An 18,100-nucleotide genomic window follows, 5' to 3' on the forward strand; every position below is an offset into this window, starting at 1 on the left:
TATTATTTTTTTTCCTTTTAAACCTTCTCTTTGAATCATCTTTACAAGATGAATGGTAAAACAGGGCCTTACCTGGCCCTACAGGTGTGAGGTGAGTAGGGCTGGTGGACTGATAATAGCGCTTACAGGGTTTTATGGTGTCCTGCACTTCCCTGATGGTGAAGCGACTGGAACGTACAGGTGTGCACAGGCATGGGTCTGTTCTCCAGGCCAGCACTGCACTGTTGGCACTGGGGAGGGGTGGTCAAAAGTGGGTCATGTCTGTTGCATGGCTGTACGTGCTGTGGTTCCTGGGGAAAAGTCTCTGCTCACAAACCGAAGGCGTGAGGGAATAAGGGGTGTATTGTGTGAAAGACAACTGTAGCTGGATGTCTTGCTTTGAAGAGGTTTGCCAGTGAGTTGGAGAGCTGCCCTCAGCCAAGCCCACTTTCAGTTATGAAGTTTTATAGGTCATGAAAAGCAGCAATGTCCGTTTTTTTCCATCATGCCTTGCCTTTATGTGCAGCAGCGCACATACACTGCCATCATCCCTGTGCTTTGGATCAGTGGCTCAGCATTAGCCCACGGAGACTTGTGAGTGCCTTCGTTTTTTTTCTGTGGTGTGGGAACACTGAAGCACATAATGGCTGCGATTCAAAGAGAAATGCTAGCTCTTTGCTACTGATCACTTTGGCAGAAACCCCCAGATGCTCAGAGACTACAGATGGAGCTGTTTTGGGAAAGAGTTTTTTTGTTAAAAAGAAAAAAAAAAAAGGCAAGCACACCCGCAACCTTAGAATTTCCTATTCTTATTATTAGTGATAGTAGTATTAGTATTATGTTTTTCTATCTTTATACTGGCGTCCCTATTCTTTCTGTCCTACACCCCTGACCTCTTACTTTTTAATTCATGCCAGCTAGAACACAGCTAAAAGCTTTTCCTAGTGGTGCATTATTTGTTAGTAAACCAGCAAAGACAAGCTTAACCAATTTAACCAGCTGTTTCTGTGAGGCTTTTCTTTTTGAGTGGGCTTTGGGAATTCTCCATGTGCATGTTGGGGAGGGACCAGTTAGCAGGAAACTGCAGGAGAGGAGCCTCCAGCCATGACAGGCTTTGTTCAGATGCCTGTAGTCTGGCAGAAGCTGACCTCCGCAACACATGCTCTTTCACTTAGCTGCCTCTATCCGACTATTGGAGAGGTCCAATTTGCTGTGTGTGGGATTTCTGCTGCTTCCATGCTACTTGGTAATGTTTCCAAACCGAACAGCGGATCCTTGCCTTGACGGTGAAGCTGGAGCTGGCACAGTTGCCTGTCCCTTTGTGCATGACTTCATTGTCCCACAGCTCTTCTCTGAGCAAATCCGGTGCCTTGAACCATATCCTCCTGAATTTTGAATCTCTCTCCAAACAATCTAGGTTTCCTCCTTCGGATGTAACTGCATCCCCCCTTCCTCCACCCCCACCCCCACGCTTTGGCTGGGCTAATTGCTCTTTGTTTGGTTTCAAATCAAGTGTGATTAAGGGAAGATTTCTTCAGACTGCCACTTCATCGTGTTACCTGACTAGCATAGTAAAAAGTTGTAATATCTGTTGGGGTAAATACCTTGAGCACAGAATTACAGGCCCTTTCCTGCTCATGAGTCATCTTCCCCTGAGACCCTGTAGTGATAGTATTACTTGTATTTTAACGGAAAAAAAGTCCCTGAGAAGATGACCAATTATTTATCTGAACAGGAGAGACGATGCTTTTTGTTGTTTTATTTTAATTTTTTAAATGCCAAAATTCATATATATCCTTAAGGAAGGCACTGCTCGGGCAGGCTGGGGCATAGGAGATGTGGTAGCTACTGGAGGCTGGGGAAACCAAACCAATACTTTTTCCGAGGGAGATCGGATTATATTATGTATTGGAGGGTTTCAGGAAAACTTGTTAGGCCTGCGTTTATTTTATAGGCAAGTTGCTGAGTTTCACTTTTTAACGGGAGGTTGTGCTACAGGAGTGGGCTATGCCTGTCTGAACTGCCTGCCTGAGAAAAGAGCCCCCAGAGCAGCTCCCAGCAGGCTCACCCTGCCCCCCACCTTTTCGTCACCTTTCTCTTTGAACCTGTATGATGCCCAGTGAGTGGAATAAACAAAGAAGCGAGTTCCTAGCCACAAGCCTGAAGGAGAGATGTTTCCCCCTATCTCTGCCTCGGGGTGGGCTGAATGAGGTGGTGGATGTGCTTTTCTACCTCTTCCATGACTGGTGCAGGGCTTTTTCTTGGTGGGTGAGGTGGCCTGGCCTCTTGAGTTTCTCTTACAGACTTGTGGTTGATATAGACCCTGTCACTGGAGAGTTTTGGACTGAGTAAAGCTCATTTTCTTCTTATCAGCACCCAGGTGTTGGTGCCTGACTCCCTTGTTCCTGTTTGGACTGCTTTCTGCCTGCTCTGCGTACACATCTGTGGTTTTAAGCAACTGTCTGACAATTTAGTATTTCAGCCCCTGCAGCCCCACAGGTCCCCTCTGCTGGTCGTGTGCAGTTGTGACAGACAAGGCAAGGCTGGCAGGTAGGTCTGGCAGGAGGCCCTGCTTTGCAGCATGGATGCAGGAAGGCAAAGAGCAGCTAAACCTCACTGGGAGCTGGTGTTGGGCTTAGGAAGTGGACTTCTGTCCCTAAGCTCCTGCCAGTGCTCTCAGGGTCTCAACTCAAGAGTGAGAGGCTTGTGCTGGAATCTGGGCTGTTTTTTTTTTTTTTAACTGGAGAGTGAGACGCTATAGCAGCTCTGATTTTTGAGGTGAAATACCTTTTAATAAATGCTTGCCTGTTCACAGCCCAGCAGCAAACCCAAAAGTTTACAGTAGTATTAGGACCATTTTATATCTTCTCCAATTCTGTTTTCTTGGCTGTTAATCATGGTCTCTTTGTCACCTGCCTAGCTAAGGGTAAATGCAGCTGGGGTGTAATATTGTTTGCAAGTATTTGTTGATTTTTTATTTATCCTGATGAAGGTAGAAGGGCTTTTCTTTCCAGGTAGGTAAATAATTAGCTGGCTATCTGCAGCCTCTTTGCTCAGAGAGCAGGAGGAAGGTACAGAGGGGACCGTGACATTCCACATAAGAGATGGACATGAGCATCTTGTGGCTCTGTTCATTGTTAATTCACTCCTGCAGCACCGCTCAGCTGTGAGGTTTCCAGGCGTGCTTGGCAGCACCAACAACAAAAACATCTGGTCCAAGAATATAGCTCCCTTCTGCTGGCAGCTGCATGAAAATGATTTTGTACATTGTGGCACAATGCCAAATGCACTTAACTTGTACGCTAAAGTGCGCAGCCTTTACAGAGCTTTGGCAGTGCAGGGCGATTTTAAATGCTGTGCATAAGTCAGCGTTAATCTACCAAAGAAAATCAAAACCTCAGCAACTGATTTTATAAAGAACTCGCTTATCACGGGTGCCCAGATGTGGCTATACCTTTGTACCTGTCCAACAGCTGTTCCTGTCTGAACACAAAGGAAAAGCCTTTTAGTCACAGCCCTGGTTGTCATATGCCCTCCATGAAGGTTTGGCACGAACACGAAGGGAAATTTGCCCCTCTCAGACATCCCTGAATTCCTCTCATCAGCAGCTGCATTTTTCTGTTGCTCATGGAGGATGTCTGTCTCCCCTCTTGTTTTAGAAGGGACCTGGTGTGTGCTGAAGAAAATGTAGACTGTGAATCAAGTAGTTTGTGTGTCTGCTGGTAAATTGTAATTTGAGTGATTGGACCTGATAATTGCAGACATCATCATCTTGTCCATCATTTGTAAATCATTCCATAATGGATTTCCCTTTTCAGAGAGAGCTGTATTTCTGAGCACAAGTGTATTTTATAGGTAAAATATAATATCTGTATTCCTTCTTGCTTTGAAAATCCTTAGAGTTATAAGCATGGATCTCATCTGTACATGAACAAGCAAGTTGGAGAGGTCTTTGCTCCAGAAAAGCTGTTCTCAGCATATGTATTTCTAGTTATTTATTTTCTGTTTATTCCCACAGAGTAGCTGAGCTTGGTGTTGTTTTTTCACTCCCAAAGCTGCTGTTAGGTTGTAGGTTTTGAAAATGCTGCGGAAGAACAGAGAGGAAAAGAAACCCCAGGTCTGGTTTGGCATCAGTCATGGGCCTGCGTTTGTACTTTGCAGAAGGAGCCCATTCCTCCCCAAGAAGCAGCAGGTGGTTTGAGGACTTGGACAGCGTGTTACAGTAGGTGTATGCAGGGCTGATGGTGTCGCAGATACTGACCTGATATTGATTCTCTGCTCTGTCACTGCTCTGAGGAGCAATTCTCACCAAACCAGAGAGAGAATGAAGAGAGGTGGGAGATGGTGGCAAAGGGAGGAGGAGCAAGCCCTCGCCCTTCTGCTGTCTTTTAAAACAGTCTTTGCTTGCAATGTTGGTGAAAGAAACCAAAGGTATTTTCTGGGGTATTTTTAAAATTGAAAACAAAATTTGACAAGCCTTTAGGGCTTGGTCCATTCTCCTCCCTTTTCCTTATCCCAGCCACCCACAATCTGCACAGGCAGTGTTTATTCACCCTGTCTCAAACACAGGATGGTGGGCTGGTGTCGTAGCTTTCTTTGTGGTCCTTTCTGTCCCTCATCAGGTGAGAGGAATGGGCCTTTGAACCTCTTGGGTCCTCCCTGTTTGCACTTGGCTTTTTGCATTTGCAGTGCTTTCTCTGCATAAGGCAGGGGAGAAAGCTGCAGATTATTGGCAGAGGCTGAGCAGTGACTAATATTGGACTAGAGGCGCTGAAGTGTTTAACCTTTAGGCAAAGATTAACTGAAATTAAAACTTGTAAGGACTTGTGCACTCACACTGTGTCATTCAATCGTGTTGGTAAGACACATGTACAGATCGGACGATTCCTTTTATTCCTGCGTAATTTCCATATTCTGGCTGCTGCACAAAAGAAACCTTGTGTTAAATAAGTCAGATCATGATCTCACATTAGTCCATGCTTACAAGAAGTTTTTTGGAAGCTGTAGCATAGCCCAAAATTTCGAGTTTTCCTTTTGTGGGTGTAAAGCAGAGCATAGGTTACCGGCAGCACTAAAAACGGGCATTAAGCATGCCTATTGCTTCTTAAGCCAGTGTATTACCTTCAGTGTTTGAGGATGTGGTGGCTGCCTGTTGGATGTTGTTTCATCTGGAAGTTGGACCTCAGAGAGACGTAGACCACTTTAGAAAAGAAACATTAAATCTGTATTTTTGTAGTAGTAGGCTAAGTGAAGTATGCCGCTTCACAGAAGTGGATTGTGGAGTCGCAGAGAAAATGATGCGATTTTGTTTTCAAGGCTTTTCTTAGTGCTCATTTTCTGACAAAATTCAGGGCTTTGTTAGTGTTGCAGACGGCGTTTTAAATATTTGGAAGGAAAAATTATGCCACTAGCAACATTTTAATAGGGTGAGTTTCCTTAATTAAAGCGTAGAAGATTTAGGGAATGCGGACAGCTGAGGGATTAGCAATATGCTACAAAGTTCCTCTTTGTACTTACTACAAAGTACACATAGCAGTTGATTTGGGTTCAAAAGCCAAAGTCCATAAGAAATATGTAGCCTTCCAGCAGCTGTTTGCTGGCTTTAACTATTGATGCTGCTAGTAACCAAAGCCCGGATTCATTCTGTTGAATTTTAGGCACACAGGAGTTGTGCTGAAGCCTAGGACGTAGGTGACCTGGGCATCTGCAATTTAGCATGGGGACAGGTCTGTCCACCTGAGGTGGTATTGATCCTATAGAGGAGTAAAAATCACTGGTGGGACTGTGTCTCCTGGAAGTGTGAGGTATTTCCTTTGAGGCTGCCAGCTACTCGCTGCTGGCAGTTGTGGTGGTGCTTGTTTGTGCTCCCTAGTTTTGGTAGTTTGCTCGTTTGTTTGTTTTAATTTTATTTTTTATTGTATGATTGATTTTGGAGTACCACTGCCAGCCTGGCCCCTCTGCTTTGCAAATCTGTCTATTTGCTTTTGGCCTACATGATATAAGGCACTGAACAGTGCCAAGCCCTTCATCACTGTTAGGCAAAGAAATGGTGGCATGTGATAGAGTTGCTGAGTTTCTCTTGTAAGCTACTTCTCCAGATCTATCTCTTTTTAATAAAGGATTCCATGTGTAACAGCCCCAAGGAAAGCTGAAGTGGGATTACTTTTTCTTCCTCTCACTTATTCTGTTACTGTTCGGGTGTGTGTGGTGATAAATTTTGTGTTTGTTATCCCAAACTGTTGGGATATTTTATGTCTTTTAGCATTTGGGTTTCTTTCCATGTATGAAATGAAAGAGGGGTTGTAAATAAGTTCCTCTTCCGTTTTCATGTACAGGACTTGTTGGTCACTGTGGGTGTGAGGCTGTGGGTGTGAATCTGTCCTGTGAGGGAATTAGTGTCTTCATGTAATTGTAGGTTTTCATGATGTATGTACTAGAAGAACATTAGTGTTATGTTAGGACTGCTATTTTTAATATATTTTATCTTCTCAGCTTACATTTCTGCTTGAGTGTAACAGCCCCTTCCTCCTTGCACACCAATGCATAGGAAATCTATGGTGCATAGGAAATCTGCTTTCAGTCATTTCAACCTTTTGTTTTCTCTCCTCTCTCAGATGTTTGCCTTCTGCCCCCCTCTGAGTTTAAAGCTTAGTCTCAAGCCAGAACTTCAGTTTCTTGTTGAATCTCTCCAGCTGCATGAAACCTGCAGGACTTAGGAGCGTTTTCCACCTCCCAGGTCCAAACTGTGGCCCAGCAATGTCTGGACTGCACATGCAGGGAGGGGCCCATGTGTTGATCCCCTTTGGGAAGATCTGTCTTCCAGGTGGGAGCAATGGAGCTTTGCATTGTCTAGGGGAGAGCAGGGACCAGGCAGTGGGCAAATACCTCCCTTGTCTCTGTCACCCCCAGAGATGCTGCTCTTTGTGGCATCAAGTGCCTGCTAAGATTGAAAGCAGAAAAGCTGTGCAATGCTTTGGCATTGTGCATTAGTCTATTTTCTCTCCAGCATCTGCATCTCCTCATATTGTCTGAGCCTGGAGCTTTGTGTAAAGGAGATTGCTATAATTTCTTTCCTTCACACACAAGCTTACTTTTCATATCTGCTAGCAAGGGCTTGTTCTCATTACAAGAAATGTGAGACTGGATGTAGAATTGTATAGCAACAGGCATTTTTACTGTGAATAATAGTGATGAAAGTAGGGTACTAAACATTCCCTTTTTTATGAGAGCTCTGAAGATGTCAGTATAAGGCTAGCTTGTTGCATAACCTGTAAGTAATTTAGGCTTGATGAGGGTGGACAGTTGAATTGTAACTGGGACAAACATGCAATCTGAGCAGGAAACTTTTTTAAGTAATCATATCTAGGACTGAGGGACTAGCGTTTGGAATGGTTGAAGGGGTCTGCCCCTAGGAGGTTTCTCTCCTGGTTGTCTTCGGAAAAAGCCTGTGGCATCCTGGGGTTTTGCTGAGGGAGATCAGCAGTGATGCAGTTTCTGTGCCTTCAGAGCAGCTCATTGAGTGACCAGCAAAAGCACTGGAGGCACATCAGGCAAGAAAGAAAATATTGTTGTCGGAGTGACTGGCAGAGGAGGTGGTTTGCGGGGAGACAATAGACAAGTATTGTTTTCACGTGGTTTTTGGCTCCTTCCTGCCTGCACGTGATTCCATCTCCCGTGCCTGCACAATGCTGCTATACAGGCTCCTTCAGGCAGTGCTGGGACCCTGCTGAAGAGCTTGCCCTCCCTCATGCCTTTGTCCAGTTAATTTAACTGTCGCTTTATGGCTGCAGCCTCAGCGATGGCACTGCTGCGAGCAACTTGGCTCATTTTCTCCCTTGTTTCAAATGGTGCCTTTAGCGTGCAGTAGAGAGGGTGTTGTGCCAAGGGGAGACAAAGCAGCTTCTGTTTTGTGTGTGTTTGGAAGCGTGTTTCTCACCTGCTTGATGAAATGTTGCCACTGAAGGTAACCAAAGGTGGTCATAAGGACAGCACTGTTCTGCCAGCCAGTCTTCACGAAACTAAGGGTTTTTTTGACCCTTGAAAAAGCTTCACAGCCGTCTTCTGCAATTACTCTGCCTGAGCAGCGTTGCCAGTATGCTGTTTCTGGCAGCATGGCTCTGTGCTGGCAGTGCCAGCAGCTCAGAGGCTGGTGGGCAGCTCACAGTGACAGGATGGGTTTCCAGAAAACTCACAAATGGTAAAGGCTGTGAAAGGCTTGCTCTGCTTGGGCTGCATTTGTGAACAAGGGGCAAAGTCTGAGAGACACCCTCACAGCAAGAGCGGGGGGAACGGGGACGAGGCTGATGCTCACCATCTGTGCCACACACTCAGTGACACTGAAGGAACACTAGACACCCAGCAAGCAGTGGCACAGGTGGTGAGCACCTCAAGAATTGGGACATAATAAGAAAGTTGGAGGCTCTTGTATGTTAAGATTTAGGAGGAATTGTATAGGGACTTGTTAAGTGTTTACTGCACCTCTTGATTAAAGTCTCTTCTTTAGACCTTCCCTCCCAAGAAAACTGCGTTTGGTATTTCCTCTTAAAAACTATTTTATGTCATATTCCCAATTCCAACGCTCCATTGTGGTGTTGGAGAGTATCATGTTTTCCCACATTGCACTCTCCGCACTGCAAGCTGCTCTGCTTTATACAAACTTCCTACCTTGGCAGTCACTGGCAGGGACTTACCTGGCACTTGAAGTATCATTGCTCTTGTGGTTAGGTTCCTCGCAAAATTACAATCTCCTTTCTTGCACGGAGGCAGCACCACAGCTCCCAATTCAAGTACCGTGCTGTGTGCAATACTACCCCAACTTTCCTTGCCAAAATATCTCCCTCGTGTGTGAGAACTTTATTAACGACTGTATATATTATGGATTCCAGCAGCAGAAAAGGTCAGCTATTATGCTAGGCACTAATCAGACTTTCCCTGTCCTGTACAGATTGTGTTCCGAATGGATGCTGGCCAGGCCTGGTGTGCGAGGAGCAGAGGGGTTGTGACACTCAAGCAGAAAGGTGGTTTGCAGAAGTTAGTGTTGTGATTTATTGAGGAAGACTTTTCTTTGTGGTTTTGGTGTCTTTTAGGAGTTGTTGTTTTTTTTTTTTTTTATATTGGGTGGAGGGCAGAAATGAAAGGTGAGAGGAAACTGAAAAGGAAATAAACTGAGTTTCTTATGGGTTTCTCCTGAGGCACATAGTGAAGGAAGGGGCAAGTCATCATCATTTTGGTGCCTCTGAAGACAAACTGGTCTCCTTTCCTCCACTCTGGGGGTCTGTGGATTATAAGTCCCTTTTCCCTCCCAGCCATGGGCTGAGTTGTTTGGCCTGAGCCTGCTACCTGCCCTTCCACAAAGATTCCAACTCTCCTGTGATTTAAAGATTCCCAAATTCCACAAGTTACCACTGGAGCTCATGATCCTCTGCAGCTCAGCTTACTCTGAAACTCCAGGCAGAGCATTGCCAGCTGCCATTCTCCAGGGAGGGCAGCTTCCTGGGTGTAGGCAGGCAGAGCTTTGCGAACAGCATTGGGAAAGCAAACAAAAACACTTTGCTATTGTGTTTGGCTTTCCACTGTTTGGTGATGATATTCATTCTTAAAACCCTTGGTTGTGGCTTAAAATGACTGGATGCCGTTTGTACGGGGAGAGCTGAGATTTGTCACTGTCTCATTTCTTAAATCAAAAAGCAAAGTTACTGGAGCGACCAATTTGTATTCTGCTTCATACTGATTTAGAGCAGCATATAAATCATCTGGCGGGATAGGTATACTTGCTCTTGCCTTTATCACAGAACACTGTCTTGCTTTATCCTTGCTGGACTATGTTTTCTCATTTGCATTTATTCTCATCATATTTCTAGAGTAAATAAAATCTTCTGAAATTGTCCTGAGTTTCTCTTCCTTGAGCAGTGCCAGTCCCTTAAGAGGGCAGAATCAACAACTGGCAAAGAACAGTGGTCAGACAGCTCTTCCACCTGGGGGAGTTTGGATGGAAAGTCACCACTTACGTGCCCTGGGACATGTCTATGCTCTATGTTTAGGTGGCTTTTTTTTTTGTTTTGTTTTGTTTGTTTGTTTGTTTTGTTGTTTTTGTTTGTTTGTTTGTTTTTAATTTTAAAATTCCTCTCCTGAAATAATTTCATTGTGCTAGAGAACTTGTATTTCCCCCTTTCTCCCCCAAGTGTGTTTCTCAGACAGCTTCTCGTAGGGTTCTCATACCAGTTTTAATGCTGGAACAGGTTAGAACTGTTGTGCTTAGTCTCCTGAGGCATCTAGGCAAATGATGTTTAGGGAAGTATATAGAAACACGACAGACATTAAGTGATTTTTCTTTTCCTTTGGTTATGTCCTCCCTGCTTCTGACACTTCTAGAGCTTAATTCTCTTCTTTTCCATCTCTACAAAATGTCCAGTGAAGTGTTTCTGCGTTCCTTATCTTCTAAAAATTTGTGTAAATAAGCAGAATTTTCTTTCAATAATGATGTGGAGGGTGGGGTGTTACCTTTGGAAAACATGATGAAATGGAATAATTGAGCTGTCCAGGTTAATCTTCCTTATATGGATTTACTCTAGTAGCTTTTATTTGACTGGGAGTTACTTCAGTGGCAACCGTGGTCAGATACTTAAGACATTAGCTACTTAAATCATCACAATTTTGTAAATGTTGATGTAATGAAAATAAGAAGTCATTGATTTGCCATCTGCGTGCAGAAAAACCTGTGCTGATACTTAGTGTGCAGTGATGAATGGAAGGGTAAGTGGTGTTGAGATTTTGTGCTACCGCCGTAAGCAAGCTGGTCAGGTGCCGCTGGGTGGCATGCTGAGAGGTAACATGACTGGTTTTATTTTTACTGTGCTAGTTCATATGATTAGAAATGATCTTAGTGTACATAGGTGGATTTCTGTGAGGGCATCGTATGTGGGTTTTAATCTTACAGGCAAAATTATTTTGATCAAAGAGCGTTGCAGTTAAAAATCCCTAGGAATGCTGACGTGTCCATTTAATCTCTGAGGGGAAACACATGGAAAGGGAGAGGAAAGCTGCTTCAAGCTTGATCCAACCACGTGAGTCTTGTGAAAGTATAGCTTACTGCAAAAATTACTGGTAGTCAGACGTGCTGTCACAAACAGACGGCAAATGTAGAAGGATAAAACACACCAGCCCAATCACAGGGAAGACAAAGAAGGTTTCAGTGGGAGTTTGTATCCACAGATAATGGCTTAAAGTGGTAATTGATGCCAGCTGCATAAAATCACTAGGAAGGACTCACCAGCTGCCTCTCTCCTCTAAGAAAAAAGGATGTACTTTTGTATTACTTTGTGAGAATGACAGTCTCTTGCCTCAACCAGTTTTAATTTTCTCCTTTTGTGGTACCAGTGCTTCTGTAAATGGAGGGACTGTTAGCGGTGGTCATGCAGTGCATGTGTTGTCGGGAGGAGGTGAGGGACTTTCACTTTCCGAGGCTGGCTCATATGTCCAGATCTCAGGATGGGTCCCAAAACACCTGGCTCTGTGCAGGAGGATCCTTGCTGCAGGCTATGGTGTACCCTCCTTGAGGCATGTGCGTCCATAAGGAGACTTGTGAGGAAATGGTCTTATTTGGTGAGATTTTTGGGTGGGATTCACTGTCACCCTGATGCAAGACATCTGCAAGAGTGGTGTCTGCGTCTTTGCTAATGACCTCACCCTCCTTTTGTAGTTAATGGGGAAAAGTAAACACCGGTAGGGTGCACACTGTTTGGCCTCTTGCAGATGTCCACGTTGGAATGAAATGAGCTGTACCCTGGAAAAAAAAATGCTCCTAAATCTGGAACAGAACAACTTTGGTCTGGCCAACCTTTTTTTTTTTTAAATTTCCTTTTTTTTTTTTAAAATCTTCCAGCAATTGCTGTACCGCAGTGGTGCTGCAGCCTTCTCTGTGCTGATTAATCCTCATGATAGTTCCTGTCGCCACAAAGTCTTCAGGACTCATTGCCAGGGAGTTATCGATCCACACTAAGTAAGTGGAATCCTCCAGAGCCTGGCAAGAATTACCAAATCCATTTATTTTTGTAGACTAGATTTTGGACTGGATTGAACTGTAGGTGAGACGCTATTTGTGTTGTGGACAAATGCTCCAAGGTGGCTGAAATAGAAGTGTAGGACCATTATTAGACTTAAGTTAAGGCTTGGGGTTGCTGGAGGCCATTGAGCAGGTGCTGTGACACAGCCACAGTGAAGAGCTGAAAGAGCAGTAACTGCCTGCAGTCTGCTGGATCTATGTGTGCCTTTTTTGTTGTTCATTCTTCAGTTTTTTTGGTGGGGTTTTTTGTTTGTTGTTTTGGTTTGTTGGGTTTTATTTTGCAAGATTTTTATTATTTTATTTTTCAGAAATAGATCCTGTCTAAGTGTTATCATTTTGGCTGCTGTTACAATAGATAAACACGGACAACCTTTAGGACATCCTGCTCATTGTATTGTGTTCATGTGCTGAGGGTAGGAAATAATTTTTATCTAAAAAGTCAGTTCAAAGTGATTAATCCAATTATACATATTAAGCTATCAGCAATTAAGTTCCAGACTAAGTCTAACAAAGCTATCACAGTTTTTTTCCTAAACACATAATTCAGAGGTTCACTATAGTAGTTCCTAGTATAATAAACATGTTTTGTTTTGTTTTGTTTTTTTTCCCTTTTTGCATATGGTCTAAATAAATAATGATGCAATAGCAAAGACAACAGAAGCAGCTAAGGAAGCACCAAGTTAGTTTTTGGCTCAAGAAGCTGTTCTGACAACACTTTCTCCCAGGGCTACTTTTCACTGGGAACTTTGATTTACAAGATTCTTTTAATATTTTGTTCAGTGTTCCAGAAATACACAGTATTTTACTTCAAAGATGCATCATGAGAATATATAAGAATAGTTTATCCCTGGTGCATTTTGGGAATTCTGTCATAATAATTTACGACTAAGCATTGCATTTCACTATCAGAATATTTGAAATAATTGCTTGCTTTGTAGCGTAGAGTAGCTTCTTTTACTCAAGCTATCTGTAGCAGTGTGTATAAACAGTTAACATGTAGTTAGTATTAACATCTGTACTTGTCATGAATAGGATATTTGATTGCTAGCATGGTACAAATTGCAAGGAAGTTTAAGGCTTACAATTTTATCGTGCAATCAGCTTTGACATCACGGGATAATCAAATATGTGCTATCATTCCCATCAGCCAGCAACCCTTGGGAACAGAAGTTTTGGGTTCTTCCTGGAATCAGTTTAGGGTAGACATCTTCTGCCTAGGTGTCTAAGGATGGAAGACTGTGGAGCAAATAAAGATTGTGCCTAAAGAGGTATCCATCTGCCTTTTAATTTGTTGCCTTGATAGGTGCTTGAAAAAGGCTTCTACTGTCTTTGGTATGGGAAGGGAGAGCTGGGGGTGGGATGGTGTCTGCTGCTTCTTCTGTATCTGCTGGTTGCCTGTTCAGACACCACCTCTAAGCGTGTGGATCCTTCCATGCAACATGTCCTACTGTCACTTCAGAAACAGATTGTGGGTGTTTTTAAGGAGGGTTTCCATAGTGTTACCTGTTTCATCTCTTTGAAGGGCTGACGTCCCTTCACCTGAGCTGCTCTTTTTTTGGCGTCTTGCTGAAGCAGGGGGAGCTGTGGGAAATCCTTCCTCTGTCTTTGTGTCCCAACATCCTGTTTACTGCCCAGGCTCCTGGCCCGTTCTTCCTGATGCACTTGCTCTTCCTCCACAGAGACAGATGGAGGAGGAGGAAACTTGTGCACGAGGCCAATGCTTTGTCCTTGCAGTGAGGGGAATTCCTGATCTCCACCTCTGCTTTCCTGTGCCAGTCCCGTGCTGGCAGTGAGATGGGAACCTGCTTCAGCAGCTGGCTGCATGGAGCCGCTGTCTGGCAGTTAAATAGAACTGGTTGCAATTTTCAAAATTAAAGGAGAAAAAAATGAGGAAGATGTAAATAATACTCCTCTGTCATAAATCCACAGATTTTTCCAGGTTTCTAGTTCCCTGGGTTACATACAGTAAAAGCCTACTAACTGTGTATTTGCTTATGGTATTATAAGCACAGAGTTTTTGGAACAGATTATGTCGTGCTCCATTAACGAGTCAAGTCCAGTGCATCATTCATTTGCTTTTTTGCACTGCTGAAAACGTGGGAAAGTAAAGACCTGCTTTAGACCATCTCAATAAACAGGTTTAAGATGGGTTTCCTGAGCATGATGCTGGTAAAAATGGAACTTTAAAAAAATCTACTTGTATGAAAGTGAAGAATAAATAAGTAATACATGTGGTATATTCAACATATGGGGGTTTGTTTTATTTTTTTTTCAAAGGATGAAGAAGAAGAAATCAAACTGGAGATTAATATGCTAAAGAAATATTCTCATCATAGAAATATTGCAACTTATTATGGTGCTTTCATTAAGAAGAGTCCTCCAGGACATGACGACCAACTGTGGGTAAGCAGATATTTTTCAAACATGTTCATAAGCCTTTCCCTATTGGATGTAGTTTGAGGATGACAGAAATACCATGTTATGGAAAGACAAACTAATAGAATTTGGTGCTTGCCTGAACAGATAGATAGGTGAATCACATAGGCTAATCACACACACCTAAGAGGATGTCTGAACCAAAACTTGCTATATGCAGTGGATTTGTTCTTAAAGTAACTTTTTTCCCCCACTTCCCCAGTGGATAGCAGCATATTTCTTTGCAACAAGACAGCTAAGCTGAGCAGTAAGAATATGTGACTGTAAAAAGAAGGCTGCACTTAAAAATTGTACCTATTAAACTTCCCATCCCACCTCATCTACACCCTTTAGAGGACTGAAGTTTGGGTTTGAAATGGCAGGGTATAGTCATCAGTGCATGTTCTTCCATAAATAAATGGGAGTTAAAGAATAAGATGTGTTGCAATGGTGTGATCAGTTCGATTCTTTCAGCATTGGATGTGCTCTTACTTCTAATGCATTTTGCGTGGCTGAGCAAATCCAGATTCCCAGCATTAAATTACAGTGATTAAATCAGTCCTTGAAAATGTGGTAACTAATATGAGACATATTCCATATATGTCTGACACACATTGAAGACATTTGCTTGAATCCATTTTCCAGGCAGAGATGTGAAATAAATTCTATTCTCTGCTTCACAAGGGTTTCCCAGATCAGTGCTGCAACCTGATTATTTTGCTTTGCTAAACAGCTGAGAACTGTGTTTAGTGTTGGTTGTACGCTGATATTTGTTTTTCAGCTTGTTATGGAGTTTTGTGGAGCAGGCTCTATCACAGACCTTGTGAAGAACACGAAAGGGAATACTCTGAAAGAAGACTGGATAGCATATATCTCCAGAGAGATCCTCCGGGTAAGGAAAATAGTCTGTTCCACACAGAAACAGTCTTGGAAGCTGTAGCCTAGCTTGAGGTTCTGCAAGAAGCTGTTTCCCATCAATCCCATTAGCCATGTCATCACTTAAAGAGTGCATAGAAGCATATAGATGTCTGCTCCACAACATTTAACTGGGTGTGAGTTGTACTGTATATTGTACCAGAAACCTTGCAGAAAATAGCAATTTTTAGTCATGAGAAGCCAGCGGAAGAGCCAGTGACCTTATCTACTGTAGAAGCTGTGAAACGCTGTCCATAAGAGCTGAGGCTGAAACAGTGTTGTAGCACAGTAGGGTACGGAATGCACTTTTCCAAATGTGCTTGTGACTGTCCTTCTCTGCTCCTAATCAAATTTATGGAGGAAGGGAGTTGTTGGCTCAGGCCAGCAGTCAGGACTTCTGTGCTGTGATGTGCTCTCATATTGTATATTCCTGCAGTCTGTCTAGAGCAGGCAGCTGTATCATGTGTGGCTGTGCGGTGCTAGCAGATGGTGCTGCAAAAGTTTTTCAGGAAGAGGGCTGCAACCTACCATTTTTTTCTGAAATTGAAACTTTAACTAGTTGCTCTTAATATTTAATTTTCAGTTGGTATAGTTTAAGTGCTTTTTGTTCGGCATTTGTTTTGCTGCACTAAGTGAATCTGGTATGGTTTTCTCGTGCTTCTTTGTAAAACAAATTGCCTCCTACCCATGCCACTACACGGTATATTTCTTCAATTGCCTAATTGTAAATGAAGTTCTGAAGGGCTTTATGTTACAGAGAACCAACACTGGCTCTTGCATAAATCAATGCTGCTGTTGTCTGTGTTACATGTTTGCTCTGCCTCGGCAATTTTTAAGATGAGGATGGAGGGAGACATATGATTCTGATCTCTTGCTCTAATTCCAAATGCTAGAGGAGAGTCCAGCTGCTGGCATTTGGGCTGGCACATTTTAAGTTGTCTACAACAGAGAAGTTGTATTTCAAATCAGATGGATAGCATGCTTTAATATGAGAAAAGCTAACTTCTGCAAGCCTGATCATATGCTTGATTTGAGAGCTGTGTGGCCTTGGAGATATTCTGTGCTATATTGGATTCATACTAAGTTCTCCTTAGGTAAAGCAGGCAAATGCTTGCTGAGAAGGGGAAAAAAATTTATTTACCCCAGAAAAGAGTTAGGGAAAGCTATTTTCTCATTCCAGGGAAAGATTTGCAGAAGGAGCCTTAATTACTGGCCAGCGGGAACTGGAATATCTGGAAAAAAAGGAATGCTAAACTCTCATTGCTGTGAGACATTGGAAAACCTGATTTGACAAAGAGTTTGTCAGAGATGGAGGAGAGAGGTTGTGTAACACAAAGTTAAAATGAGCTAAAGGACCAAAGATTGGCTTAGGTGGAGACACAGGTGAAGATCAACCCAGTTTATCCATGTGTGGTTGGAGGGGTCTGAGGACTGCAGGAGAGTGTAGACGTGCCCCTCTGTCTCCTCCCAGCCCTTTACAAACCCTCATGTGTTTTTCAGTAAGGTTAGATGGTACTCTGGAGAGAACAGACGATTATCTCTCTGGCTGGGTCAGAGTAGCAGGCGGCTTAAAAAAATATCCTGTGTGAAGCTGTGGAAAAGCCTTCATTCCTATGAAAAATAGGACCACACTTAGCATTAGCAGTCAGTGAAGGGTCTTGGAAACGTCAGCCCTCTTGATTTGCTTGTGATGTGTGGAGAGAAGCTGTGGATGGTGGGGTTTTTGTCACACTCATTAATTGTTAAAAAAAAAGAAAATAGCCCAATGGTTATGTATGCAAACTGGTAAATGATCATTTAATGAGGAACATGTGTAGGAAATACTTCTCTACAGCAACCACTACTCTCTTAACCTTTTGCAGCTGTAAAGGTTTTATTTCTTTATTTTTCATAAAAAATTAAAAGCCTGTGAGAGCAACAAGAACAGGCAAGACGATCCCACTGGAGACTACAATTTTCCAAGCAGAAAACTGAGGAGAAACCAAAATACAGGCAGTTGCTAAGAGGGTTGCCTGTTGTTCTCCCAATTACATTAGAGAGTAAAATGCAACATATGTCTTTCTCAGCCCTCCTTCCACATGGCTAACGCTTTGGGGCATTCATCCAGGTGCTGTCTCAACAAAAAGCACCGTATGCCAGGAGGTTTTGTTTCCTTTGGAAAGTATAACGCTCATGCTTTTTAAAGGTTTTTTTCTTCTTTTTTCCTTTGTATTTTTTTTTCCTGAGGAAGAATTATCTGGTTTCATATATATGAGGGAGGCTAGAGAAAAGAACTGCAGCTTTGCAGCAGAGCATTTCTTTGTCATCTGTCAACCCTTGCCCTCAAACATGACTGCCAGTCCATCATCCTTCCACTCCTTCTCAGGGATGCATATATGCATGTTGATGCTGCATCCTTTTTCTTTCCACCTCCCTTCCCCAGAGTATATTCTGTGTGACGCTGTGCATGTCAGATGTCAGTGATATGCACCGATGCTGATGTCACTTACAATGTGAGTGCATGGAAACTTTCTGGGAGCTGAATTTTCTTCACACGACAGCAGAGAGGTGTTTGCACAGTGCAGATGTTGGGCTGCATTTATGTACAGTGTGTGTGCATAACCTGGGGCCTTTGTCTCTGCTCCATTACCAAATGCTGTGTGGGTGGTGTGCTGTTACAAGGCTGCTGGGGATCCCATTGCACCCGGTTGCTGAGCAAGAGCACAAGACCCAGTGCTGTGACCTTTGGGG

At 43.2% G+C, this 18,100-nt stretch overlaps 1 protein-coding gene across 12 annotated transcripts in view; it reads left to right on the plus strand.

Annotated features, from left to right (window-relative positions):
• The window catches only part of LOC114069082 (mitogen-activated protein kinase kinase kinase kinase 4), a 90,170-nt gene that overhangs the window by 13,459 nt on the left and 58,611 nt on the right, over nucleotides 1–18,100 (plus strand). For 11 of the 12 annotated variants that reach the window (XM_027905625.1, XM_027905626.1, XM_027905633.1 and 8 more), the window contains exons 2-3: nucleotides 14,318–14,443; nucleotides 15,237–15,347. In XM_027905625.1, coding sequence (XP_027761426.1) covers nucleotides 14,318–14,443; nucleotides 15,237–15,347 — 237 coding nt within the window. Of the gene's footprint in view, nucleotides 1–7,374; nucleotides 7,592–14,315; nucleotides 14,444–15,236; nucleotides 15,348–18,100 lie in introns of those variants that run through there. The other variant, XM_027905629.1, reaches the window with a different exon arrangement.

This window comes from Empidonax traillii, unplaced genomic scaffold (genome assembly GCF_003031625.1).
Source record: "Empidonax traillii isolate 1590-97213 ecotype Southwest subspecies unplaced genomic scaffold, ASM303162v1 scaffold1183:size177227, whole genome shotgun sequence".
Taxonomy (NCBI): domain Eukaryota; kingdom Metazoa; phylum Chordata; class Aves; order Passeriformes; family Tyrannidae; genus Empidonax; species Empidonax traillii.